This window comes from Leptonotus elevatus, chromosome 5, assembly GCF_054856555.1.
Source record: "Leptonotus elevatus isolate MCC_2025b chromosome 5, RoL_Lele_1.0, whole genome shotgun sequence".
Taxonomy (NCBI): Eukaryota; Metazoa; Chordata; class Actinopteri; order Syngnathiformes; family Syngnathidae; genus Leptonotus; species Leptonotus elevatus.
The window spans coordinates 24,340,522-24,353,903 of NC_141243.1; the positions used below are offsets into that span (position 1 = coordinate 24,340,522).

The following is a 13,382-nucleotide window of genomic DNA, read 5'->3' on the forward strand; positions in this document are numbered from 1 at the left end:
ACCAGGACGAGACGAGAGGACCAGGTCACTGCTCTTAGAAGATTGGATTAGTTGATGTAAATAACCACCAGTACAGCTTTACATTAGTTACCACTTGTTTACTTCTGATGGCGGTAATGCCCAGTTAGTGGCATTTAAAGCCATGTTTTCCAAACCTGGTAGTAGACATGAGTATAAAGGACTGTGTAACCAAAAGAGTGCATCAAGTATAGAAGCTTATCTTGTCATCTGTAAGAACCATTTCCTGGGTTTACATGTAGGTCACAAAGTTGACCATTAGATGTCACTATAGCATTGGGTCATACACCTATTTAAATTAAGTAGGAAGTGCTAATAAAGTTGCAGGTGTGCATAGACAAAGGGAGCTCATACCGTTTTTCGAGTTCACTATGTTGTTTGGTTTTAAAAGGATAGAACATATTATGGAGCATTTTTGTTACACTTGGAAGACGTTTGTCCCCCCAAAATAAAAAATATATAAAAAATTAACCTAATGACAAAGGCTTTAAATTGGACTATCAGTTTACACACAGTGCACTAGCATTTATCTTTAAACAATGATCACCATAGAGGAGTAAAAAAATATATATCACAAGTGCTTAATGAAGCTTCATTTTCCCATCACTACTGAAAAGGGGCAATGTCACAATGTCTATAGTGTAGAGTTTGTGCTGTGTGTGCTAGCTTGTAAATTAGGTGAGGACAAGCAGAATAGAAGATGGATGAATTGAAGGAAAAAATATGAAGAGAATTAATAATTAAGTTCTTTGAATAATTAATTTCTTTTTCGGGTTTGTCTTCAACAGTAGGGTGAGGACCTAATGGCATATTGTGAGTATAAACATTAAGTACAGTGTCATACTGTGTTTTAAAATGATTTGTTGAGATCCAGGTGTCTTGGTATGTTCTGTATGTACATTCACGTCTTTGCTTGTTAAACTCACATACATTCAACAATTACTTCAGAATTACGTAAAATGAGGTTGTTCTCTTGTAGCAACTTGCTTCTATGTGGCATCTTAATTCATCCGCGTGTGTTTGCACGATATTGCTCGTCAAAGTTAAAGCAGAAGTTCTTTTGTGGTCAGAGAACTTGGTTGTACTTGTGAAATCCTCGGCAGGGTGGAGCCCAGACAAAGCCACAGAACTTGTTTTGAATCGGTGGTTGTCCCAATCACATGCAAATGCAAAACAAAGAACCCAAAATGGAGTAGCCCCTTTGTTTTGATCACCGGTCTCTAGTGCCTTCCGTATAGAAAAATAAATACAGTATCAAGTGTCTATGCCGGGGTGTAACACCTATTATTTGATGTACTTTATAGGGGTGCCATAAACTGAGTTACAAAACAGGAAGCTCTGAAACGGAACAAGATTCAAAGAAAACTGCTTTATGATTGGACTGAGGTGATAACAGGGCTGTGAGTGTCTGTCTCCGCCTCCGTATCTCAAGTATATAAAAATCAAGACAGACAACTTTGAGACAGCAAAGGAAGTCTGTCTCTACAAGTCATTTCTCCAGGAGCAATTTGTTGGATGCTGTTTGACAAGTAAGTGTCATGCTCTCATCTTTTATAATATTTTTGTGACATGTAGAAATTACTGTGGTTTGATTTTGAACTGAATTCTTGTTTTTCAGCCTCAAGACGTCAGACACAATGGCAGGTGAGTGCACTCCTCTTTAATTCCTGCAGCCATGCAAGAGAGCTTCTTTTCTCAACACAAAGCTCATTTCTAATTTGATCATCAGATGTGAGCTTTCAACGGGAGTTCCTGGAAGCTCACAACGCCTACAGAGCACAGCACAACGCACCATCGATGACTCTGAACAGCGAGCTGAATGCGGCGGCTCAGCGATGGGCGGATCGCTTGCTGGCTTTGGATGTAGCACAGCACAGTGGAGGCGATGATGGAGAGAATATTTATTACAAATGGAGCTCGGTGCCCATCAAACTAACAGGTGTGTGTCCTGTTCAAAACACTAGAATAGCAATGTTCATGGGCCAATTGTATGATTGTATTTGTTTACACATTGTAGTTTTGCATGGAATTGTCATGTGAGAAATGTATCTTGTCTAGGGAAAGAAGCAGTAGATTCGTGGTATGGTGAAGTTAAGAAATACAGCTGGAGCAACCCAGGATTTAGTGGCAACACAGGTAATACAACTCATAAATGGAGCTATAAGATGATATGATGATATGATATACTTACCAGATATACTTCTAAGATATTGCTTCCACATAAATCCATAATAAGCCACAAGTAAACATTATTGTGCATTTACTTTACATTGCAAATATCTTTGCATCACCCAAAACCCACATGGCTCATTTAAACTTCCATGCCTGGACACTCAATGACCAATAACAAATTGAATCCTACCAGATTGTATAGGTGTACCTAACAAAGTTTTGGCGTAAAGTCCAATGTACAAAAAAAAAAAACTAAACATTCATTCATGTGTTTCGGCTTACAGGTCATTTCACTCAGGTTGTGTGGAAAGCAAGCACCCAACTGGGAGTGGGTATGGCCACAGATGGCAACAAGGTTTTTGTTGTTGGGCAGTATCGACCAGCTGGCAACATCAGCATGAGCCACTACTTCAGGGAAAATGTCCTCCCACAAGGTAATTTATTAGTAACATTGATTATTGACCAAAATATCAATTATGCTGGTATTTTTGAAGCCCCCCCCACCCCCCAAAACCCACAATTTGAATTTGAGGGGTTTCCAAGCAAAACTATGGTGGCTTTGAGGTGAAAAACACAGCAACAAAAAACTAAACAGCAGCAAATTGGGAAAAAAACACAAAAACTGAACAAAACAACAAAAAGTTAAACAAAATAGCAAATGAAAAACTGCAGAAAACTGCAAAAACAAATATGTCAACAAAATAACCAAAAACTCATCACAACGGCAAATGAGAAAAAAAAACAATGGCATTAACTTACCAGAAGAGGTCAGTATGTGAAAGAGCTCAGTCTCATCTCATGAGTTCACTAAAGCGCCACCCATCATCCGCGCCACGGCTTGGAAGCACAGCACACTGATAACTGATAATGCATTTTCTGTTTTTTAGTGATCGGGACTGTCACACTGTAGCCAAGCCATATAAATACAGTTTTTACTGTACAGAGTACACATACTGTATATTATGTTTTACAACAGTACTTAACCATATTTATAATTTCATATGGGGCTGTGGATGAAATAGTGAAGCTTGTGGTAAAAATGTACACAAAGATCATGCACACCTCGCCAGGTCCATGAATGGCCACAAGCCCTGCCCTTCAATATATTCACATTTTTCGCATTCTTCTCGTCCATGTCCTCTTTCTGAAGCAACCTCACGTCCTTGACTCACACTCTATACTTTTATTGTTTTTTTAAAAAAATGGTTAAGTACAACATCATTAGTTTTTTTAGTTGCTGTTGTGTTTTTCGATTTACTATTGTGTTTAGTTCGTTTTATTATCATTATTGTTATTATTATTGCACTTAAGAGCCACCATACAAAACAGAATTCCTGCATATATACAATGAAAAGCAAGATCATTCTATCCATCCAATACACAGATGTGTCAGATTGTTCTTAAGGTGAAACTGCCGATGAATTTAACTGATCTCTTGCCCTTTTCATTAATACAGAATAATATGTAGGATACCTATTTGCAACTTTGCACAAAGGTGGTAAGTGTTGCTTCATAGCCAGTACTAATTAAAAGCACTACTACTAATAATAATAATAATAATAATAATGATAATAATAATAATAATAATACAATTAAAATCCAAATATTGAAACATAGATTTTTTTTAAAGTCATATATGACTATCATTGGATTTAACATTAGGTTTAATACTAAAATACTATACTTGAATAATATTTGTAGTGTATTTCACAGCATAAAGGATTTGCATTTTACAGCTGGTGGAGAACCTAGTGGCCGAGGATCCAGTGGCGGAGGACCCAGTGGGGCTGAAGAGAAACCAAAGTAATAATAAGGATTTCAAACTAATGCTTCTACAACTGTGTATAAAGACATGTTGTGTGTTGCTTATGTGTATTGAAAATATACAGATTTATGAACGTTATTTTCATTTTATTCGTTTATTCAACAGGGACAATACAATCCGACATAAATACTAAGCAAGCTTGCAGCGGATGTTGAGCAAATAGAGTTTAGCACATGCTAATTTACAACCCCTGCCCCTGGTTGAGCTTTTCCAATTGATTCACAATCTAAAACACATAAATACAAAGCAAATTACAGTAAGTCTACGCTTTGGAGGCAGAAATAGATCAGCTATAGAACAAACAGCATAGTAAATAAATAGTGGACTTTTTTGTGAAAAACGTTCTATATCCCCATTTATTCAACAATTTTGTGGTGGTAATTGTGAAAATAATTTACTTTCATATTGTTGTATTACAATTTTTTCCAATTGCTAAAACACTAAAATGACATGCATGTGCACTATTATTTAACTGATAGAAAGCAAATCTTATCTCAAGTCTCGAAAACTCTCAATACATTTATAAATATCAAGACAGACAACATTGAGACAGCAAAGGAAGTCAATCTTTTTAAGTCATTTCTGCAGAGTATTATTGAGTTTCCGGTAGCTCCTGTTTGACATCAAAGTGTCATGCTCTTGTCAGGGACTTGTCTTGTCACCAGATTATGATTAACACACTGACACTATCCCATCTTCCTCCAATATGCTTGTTTAAAAATAGCAATTTGGTTTGATTTTGTACTGAATTCTTGTTTTTCAGCCTCACGACGTCAGACACAATGGCAGGTGAGTACACTCTTCTTTCCAGATTAATTCCTGCAACCATGCCAGCCTCGGCAAGAGAGCTTCTTTTCTCAACACAAAGCTCATTTCTAATTTGATCATCAGATGCGAGCTTTCAACGGGAGTTCCTGGAAGCTCACAACGCCTACAGAGCTAAGCACAACGCACCATCAATGACTCTGAACAGCGAGCTGAATGCGGCGGCTCAGCGATGGGCGGATCGCTTGCTGGCTTTGGGTGCAGCACAGCACAGTGGCAGCAATGATGGAGAGAATATTTATTACAAGTGGAGCTCAGTGCCCATTAAACTAACAGGTGTGTTTCCAGTTTGAAGCACTATAATAGGTATTACGCAATATTTAAGCATGTTTTTCTTATTACTTCACATTAACCTATACTACTACTTTACGATAGCTGATAATGCAAATTGCTACACATTAATGGGTCAATTTTATTATTCTGCTTTTTTACACGTTTGCATGGAATTGTCATGTGAGAAATGTGTCTTGTCTAGGGGAAGAAGCAGTAGATTTGTGGTATGGTGAAGTTAAGAAATACAGCTGGAGCAACCCAGGATTTAGTGGCAACACAGGTAATACAACACAATTGGAGCTGGATAATATACTTTTAAGATACACTTATAAGATTTTGCTTCCACAAAAATCCATAAGAAGCCACAAGTAAACAACATAATGTTGTTCTTTTGTGCAAGTTCCGTACATTGCAAATGTTTTAGCATCACGCAAAACCCAGACGGCTCATTTAAACTCGCAAGCCTAGACACTCTATGACCTACAGCCTAATGAGATCCATTGCAATAGGCTCATACTTACTATGAAGCATTACTTTAATAGCATGTTATTTGTTGTGATTATGTTTGTGGACTTGTGTCAGATGAGAAGAGCAAGTAGGATGCAGTGTGGGTGTGTGTGCGAGCGTGCGTATAATAAAAACACCGTTAGTGTCTGCTGACTCAGCATGATCATGTTCATAGAGGGAGTTTTTTAACTACAGTATCTCTTTTTCAAATTGTACCATACCAGATTGCGTAGGTGTGACTAGAAAAGTTTTGGTTTAATGTCTAAGGTACAGAAAGAAACAGCTAAAAATTCCAGCTTGTGTTTTGTTTTACAGGTCATTTTACTCAGGTTGTGTGGAAAGCAAGCACCGAACTGGGAGTGGGTATGGCCACGGATGGCAACAAGGTTTTTGTTGTTGGGCAGTATCGACCAGCTGGCAACATCAGCATGAGCCACTACTTCAGGGAAAATGTCCTCCCACAAGGTTATTCATTAGTAATTTAGATTATCACTCAATATGTAATTTACGATGCAATGTTTTCTCTAAAAATTTCCCACTACTTAAATATTAGGTCTTTACAAGCAAAACTACGGAGGCTTGAACGGCAAAGCAAAGCAACAAAAATCTAAAATGCAGCAAATGGAAAAAAAACACGAAAACAAAAAAAAAACTGAACAAAACAGCAAGAAGCTAAACAGAAAATCAAAATAACACGTAAAAAAATAAACAAAACAAAACAAAAAACTTATCCCAAGTTCAAATGAAAAAAACACAACAACATTAACTTACCAGAAGAGGTAAGTATGTGGGGGATTTCAAACTCATCTCATGATTGGATAAAAGCCACTTTCATAACGCACGCTGTCGCCTTGGAAGCGATGTGCACTGACAACTGATAACCCATTTTCTGATTTTAAGTGATCAGCTCCATCAGAAATCTATGCAGCCCCAGCATTTTATTTGACATTCTAAAATATATTTATATATTTTTTTCTCAACACCCCTATGTATCGGTCAAGCCCTAGGAGAGAAAAAAATCCTAGAGCCGTGTCTACTTCCAGAAGGAAAATGTGACATGCTGTGGCAAATTGAGGACTCAGGTGCAGAGATGAATTGGTCGCCTAGGCAGATATTTTATTAAACAAAAAACTCCTCGTTTTGAGGGAAAAGCAAAGGCTATAAAACATTAAACTCAAGGTGCTCCAAATGGGAGGATAAATAACCTAGGAACAAAGAAAGCCACTCCTAAAATGAAACACTTTGGCACAAAACAAGGGAGACCCAGACTATTTCACATGTGAGGGTGATGGGAAACAGGTGGACACACCTGTGTGTGTCTTCAATTAGAAAAAAAAACTTGCCCCTTGTCACATATCACGTGACGACCGTACCAGTCATGACGCAGTGGCACATAACTCTACACCTATTTATAATAATATATTGTGAATAAAAAAAAATAAAAAAAAAAATTTAAAAAAAAAAAATTAAAAAAAAATATTTCCTTTGTTGTACATATTTTCAACTAAAACATTATTTCCGCAGTAAATAGTTAATGTATCGCATTGATTCTCGCACTATAGCGCTCTTGCTCACACCATTTTGTTTCCATGCTCACAATGAATTGTGGTCTATATTAACTGGTTGAGTGAGCAACTTTTCAAAGTGCATTTGGTCATTTTGAGTGCACTACATTTTTCCTGTTGGACATTCGGACACCCCTACAAAATAGTGTGACCCCATACTAGTGCACCATATAGGGATTAGTGTGCACATTCGGACACAGCCATTGTATTTAATAATTTATAAATGTGTTTGGGGGATTTGCTGTTGCAATTATTATTATTATTATTATTATTATTATTATTATTATTATTATTATTATTATTATTATTATTATACTTGGTTCTTTTTTATATTAGCTGTTGTATTTTTAGTTTTTTGCATTAATGAAAATTACATTTAATAACAACAACAATAATAATAATAACAACAACAACAGTACATGCAATTAAAAAACAGAAAAAAATGGACATCGATACACAACTACATCATGATTATTAGGGCAAACTTGCAACTGAACTGAATGTGTCTCTTGCCGTTTTCATTAATACAGTAGGCTCTAATATGCAGGATACCCATGTTCAACTCTACAATATGGATTGAAGAATAGGCGATAAGTGGTGGTGCTAATATGTAGCACGATTTTTTCCAACTATAAATCATTGAGTTTTTAAGTCATACAGAACCTTCACTGGACTTACTATTAGGTTTACTAAAATACCTCAGTAATATTTATAATGTATTTTACAGCATAATGGATTTGCATTTTACAGTTAGCGGAGGACCCAGTGGTGAAGGACCCAGTGGCGGAGGACCCAGAGGGGGAGAACCCAGTGAGGCAGGAGAGAAACCAAAGTATTCTTACACACCATTTGAGAAATACTGAAACATCTTGTTGTGACTGTACATGAAATTGGCTTAATTAGGATTCCAAACTAATGCTTGTACAACTGTATATAAAGAGATGTTATGTGGTGCTCATAATGTGTATTGAAAATATATTTACTGACATTACAGTTAAATAGACTTGAACAACCAGTATAATAAGTGCACCCACATGTTCACCTTTCGATACCCGTGGACTCACCCATTCGCATTTGAGGAAAAAAATGTTTAAACACTATTTTAAAAGTGATTTATTACTGGGTTTTTTTTAAACACCTTTTTTCCCCTTTCCCCTCATTTATTCAATAATTTTGAGGGGTTAATTAATTGTGTGGATAAGTATTTCAAATTTTTCTGTATTGCTGTTTTTCCCCCAATTGCTAAAACACTCAAATGACTTCCATAACACAGTTATTTAAACTGAGAGCAAAATCTCAAGTCTCAAAATCTCTGAATACATTAATAAATATCAAGACAGACGACTCAAAGAAAGACAATCTTTACAAGTAATTTCTCCACAAGTAATTTGAGTTAGCTGCTGTTTTTAATGTGTCATGTTCTAGTCACCAGATTATGATTAACACACTGACACAATCCCTTATGATATGTAAAAACTGCAATGTGGTTTGATTTTGAACTGAATTCTTGTTTTCCAGCCTCACGACATCAGACACAATGGCAGGTGAGTGCACTCTTCTTTCAGGAATATTTCCTGCAGCCATGCCAGCCTCGGCAAGATAGCGTATTTTATCATCACAAAGCTCATTTCTAATTTGATCATCAGATGTGAGCTTTCAACGGGAGTTCCTGGAAGCTCACAACGCCTGCAGAACACGGCACAACGCACCATCGATGACTCTGAACAGCGAGCTGAATGCGGCGGCTCAGCGATGGGCGGATCGCTTGCTGGCTTTGGGTGTAGCACAGCACAGTGGCAGTGATGATGGCGAGAATATTTATTATAAATGGAGCTCGGTGCCCATTAAACTAAAAGGTGTTTTTTTCCAGTTTGAAGCACTATAATAGGTGTTACACTAGATTTAAGCACGTTTTTCTTATTACTTCACATTAACCACAAATTATTTCACATTATTGGGTTAATTGTCTGATGCTATTTGTTTCTCTGCCATATGTACATGTTTGCATGGAATTGTAATGTGAGAAAGGTTGTCTTGTCTAGGGAAAGAAGCAGTAGATTCGTGGTATGGTGAAGTTAAGAAATACAGCTGGAGCAACCCAGGATTTAGTGGCAACACAGGTAATACAACAAAATTGGAGCTACTGTGAGAAATACATTGAAAATATCTTGCTTCCACAACAATCCACAAAAAGTCACAAGTAAACATGTTGTTCTTTGTGCATGTTCTGCAGATTGCAACTGTTTTAGCATCATGCAAAATCCAGAAGGGTCATTTAAACTCACATGCCTCGACACTTAATGGCCAACAGTCCATTGATATCCATTGCAACAATGTGTCATACCTAATGTCAAGTATTACTTTCAGTTTTTTATGATTGCATAAACACAAAAAAAAAAAAAAAGATATAATTATCAACACCCTACACTCAAGGAGCAAAACGTTGGACCAGAAAAACAGCCTAAACATCCATTCATGTATTTCGTTTTACAGGTCATTTTACTCAGGTTGTGTGGAAAGCAAGCACCCAACTGGGAGTGGGTATGGCCACGGATGGCAACAAGGTTTTTGTTGTTGGGCAGTATCGACCAGCTGGCAACATCAGCACGAGCCACTACTTCAGGGAAAACGTCCTCCCACGAGGTAATTCATTAGTAACACCGATTATTGACCAAAATGTCAGTTACGCTGGTATTTTTTCACACACAAAAAAATCCCACTACTTAAATATTAGGGCTTGACAAGCAAAACTACAGGAGGCTTGAATTGTAAAAGCAAAGCAATAAAAATCTGAAAAAAACAAAAAACTGAACATAACAGCAAAAAGATAAACATAAAAGCAGATTTAAAAAAAACACAAAAACAAATAAACAAAATGACAAAAAGCTCATCACTGTCAGGTATGGGTGGATTCCAGAAACGCGGACAACAAAGAGGTTTATTACAAAAATTTATTTTTATAAAGCACACAACGGGTAAAGTTCAACAGAAAACGCTTGCAAGCAGCAAGGAGAAACATACTAATAAAAAGTGCACGAATGAATCGCGGAAGTAACAGTAACAAAAAGTAGTGATGGCAAAATCTAAACTGTGTTTTGGTATGTACCGAAACCCAGGCGGAGCGTGTAATTCGAAACACGTTCCAAAATCTGGCTCAGAATCACGATGTCACGTGACTGGTGCATTTTGCGTTCCATTACACCCCAAAATGTTCCCAAACGTCACACTTATTGTTTCAGCAAGTGAACATTGATCATGTTATCCCTTTTCTAAAATTAAAATCCTGCCATTGCACTATATGAAAATATATCCAACCTAAGTATACTTTGGGAAATTGCCCTGGCTACTGATTCATAACCCTACATGATAAAATGTCAATAGACTTTAGAGGTGGTGTTTAGCTCAGTGGTAAACCATCTACACAATGTACTGAGGTTAATCCAATATGCAGGCGACCTTGGTTTAATTCCTGTTACGGGAAGTCATTTTTGCAGGTCATTCTTTTCCTCTAATGCTTCCTGTCGAAAATTAAGCTGTCCTAATGTACACGTTTTTGAGTAAATGTGATAGTAATGTGGGTCTCATCATCAAAGCATTTAAGTCGTTAAGTTATGTTGCTAAGTTGTGGTCTATTTAAAAGGCAAAATTCAAAACAAACCAAGAATCAGCAGCAAAAAGCTCATTTGTAGGCTACTTCTATACATTTTGAGGGGGTGTTTCACTCTCCCATGTTCTCTCTTTTATGGCGTCCATTACAATTGTAGTATATGCCGATTGCCAGTTGTGTAAATTAGGTGATCTGGGGAGTCTGCAACACTTCTCTAATCTACTGTTTGAATGTGATATTTTACAATTAGCCACCTGATGTCGCTATGGGGAGATGTATCAAACGTTCAAAAAGATTGATTATTTTTCTGAATCAATTGTTCCAAAAATTCGATTGTTTCAATGTTCCATTTCTGTCATCCCTAACAAAAAGAACTTGCACAAAAAGAATCAGAAACTCAAAAATCACAATGATACTTACAAAATACAAGGCAAGACGACAAAACATATACAATGAAAACCCAGAACCTTATTAATTATATCTAACCAATACATAACACAGCATGTCATTTGGGTGAACTTGCAGCTAAACTGTGTAATTTCGCTGGTCGCGCCGAAACCTCACGTCACAATTTGGTAAAGCTCAGATAATTTTCAAATATCGATACTTTTGGCCAGTCCACATGTGTTGGTGTCATTTTTACAAACTGTTGACCAATCTAAGGTGTTGGAAATGGCTTGCTCTCTTTGCTGATGCAATGTTAATTAATGGTTGAAGAAACGTGCCGTTTTGGGGGTCTCCTGAAAAGTGCAGATTTTGGAGGTACAAGGTTTGCCCCAAGGCCAGCGATATGCAGAATACCTATTTGATATCTATCCAAAATAACAAATGTGGTTTGAAGAGTAGGCAGTAAGTGGTAGCACTAATTTAAAACGACTAGACCATGGTATTTTAAGCCCTTCCACAGTTAACTATAGGCATATAATGATAAAATCTTACCTTTAACACAATCGCGATGTAATTTCTTATTAAATATGAGTTATTTCGGTAGCTATTTTTCTTACCCGGAAGTAAAACGCTCAGTTCAGTAAAACCCCGCCTCTCCCCCTGTGGCTGCCGCGCCCCTCTCATAACGTCTATTTATTTCTATCTATCTTTTTATGCTGCATTGCGCAACGCCCACGAAACATACAGATAGGTTTTAAGCCGATTTTTTAAATGGACTCTATATTTCACGGCTGCTAGATCTCTGCGTTTGGTCACGCAAGCCATCAATTCTTGAATAAACATTTGAAACCAAACGGGTCCTTGCCACAAGAAATCGTGGAAGAGGAGGGGAGCAGAGAGGTTAGAGGAAAGGAGGAGAGAGAAAAAAGCACCACAGCAGGTCACGAATCCACACTCATTTGCTTACGGGGCAAGCGTACTAACCACTACACCATTCATTCATTTAAATTCGTTGGTGCAAATGTTTTACTTGTAGTTTACACCACTGTCAGCCAATGGATTTTAAGATAGCCAATTGTCATTTTATTGCACTTTGGCAAGAATAATTCATTGCTTTGAATTAATTTGGACGTTTGAATGTTTATTGATAAAGGCTACTTTTGTCATTATCCCATGGAGGGGGGTCTCAGAAAAAGTGGGCGTGCGTTTAGTCCGCAGAGGCGGTGCGGAGCCGAAAGCAATGACGTCTTACTCGTCAAACTCGTTTTCTCAGGTTGGGAGGGGTTGATGCTTGGAGAGCAGAATAACCTAGAATTTGTCATACAGGGGCGAATGGAGCAAAACACAACTTTGGTCATGTTTTTGGTGAGGAATTAGCATTTTAACATGGCTAAAAGCTCCAAAAGGTTGATTTTTCATGTTGCAGTCCCTTTAAATAACTTTTTTTTCCCAATTATGAATCATTTAATTTTTAAGTCACGCAGAGCCTTCACTGGACTTAGCATTATGTTTAAGGCAAAAATACCTCAATAGTTTTCAGAGTGCTTTTTACAACATAAATGGTGTTCATTTTACAGGTGGAGGACCCAGTGGTGAAGTACTCAGTGGTGGAGGACACGATGGGGCAGAAGAGTACCCAAAGTATTCTTGCAGACCATCTTAGAAAACCATGCAGGAGCATCTTGTAGTACTGTACTGTAGCTGAATATGAAGTTGACTCAATAAGGATTCCAAACTAATGCTTGTACAACTGCGTATGACATGTTTTTTATGTGTATTCAAAATATATTTACTAACATTAGCCCCCGCACGTTTACCTTTCGGCACCCGGCGTGCACTCACCCACTCACAGATTCTCATTATTTTTTAAATACTTTTAAAAGAGTTTTCTTAACTGCTTTTGTGGGGAAAAAAACATCAGCTATCCCAATTTATTCAATATGTTTAGGGTGGTGATTGCATGAATAGTGTGTTTCTCATTTTTGTTTTAATTCACTATTTTCTGGTATAAAACTGTTTTACACAGAGCAGTAAAATGGCAAATGGTTTGCTAACATACAACATATGTTCAATGAATAACAATAACAATAATAATAATAATAATAATACATTTATCAGCGCCTTTCATGACACCGAAGGACACTTTACAGGAGGGCCGCAGTCCTGCAGGTTTTGGAGGTTTCCATCTTCCAACCCAAGCTGA

The 13,382-nt window shown here is 37.3% G+C and overlaps 1 protein-coding gene across 1 annotated transcript; it reads left to right on the top strand.

The window, feature by feature from the left end:
• Positions 1-1,281: 1,281 nt before the first annotated feature.
• Positions 1,282-13,316, top strand: glipr2 (GLI pathogenesis-related 2). Its single transcript, XM_086076032.1, has 16 exons — positions 1,282-1,547; positions 1,637-1,662; positions 1,748-1,957; positions 2,077-2,154; positions 2,475-2,624; positions 3,927-3,993; positions 4,779-4,804; positions 4,907-5,116; positions 5,316-5,393; positions 5,936-6,085; positions 7,936-8,017; positions 8,704-8,729; positions 8,832-9,041; positions 9,228-9,305; positions 9,679-9,828; positions 12,757-13,316. Exons 1-16 carry the CDS (start codon positions 1,534-1,536, stop codon positions 12,840-12,842), a joined length of 1,641 nt encoding a protein of 546 aa, XP_085932158.1. The 5' UTR covers positions 1,282-1,533; the 3' UTR covers positions 12,843-13,316.
• The last annotated feature ends 66 nt before the right edge of the window (positions 13,317-13,382 follow it).

Coding starts and splice junctions, on each gene's coding strand:
- glipr2 (XM_086076032.1), top strand. Junction 1,663..1,747: donor GACGTCAGACACAATGGCAG/GTGAGTGCACTC, acceptor TTTGATCATCAG/ATGTGAGCTTTCAACGGGAG. Junction 6,086..7,935: donor GGAAAATGTCCTCCCACAAG/GTTATTCATTAG, acceptor TGCATTTTACAG/TTAGCGGAGGACCCAGTGGT.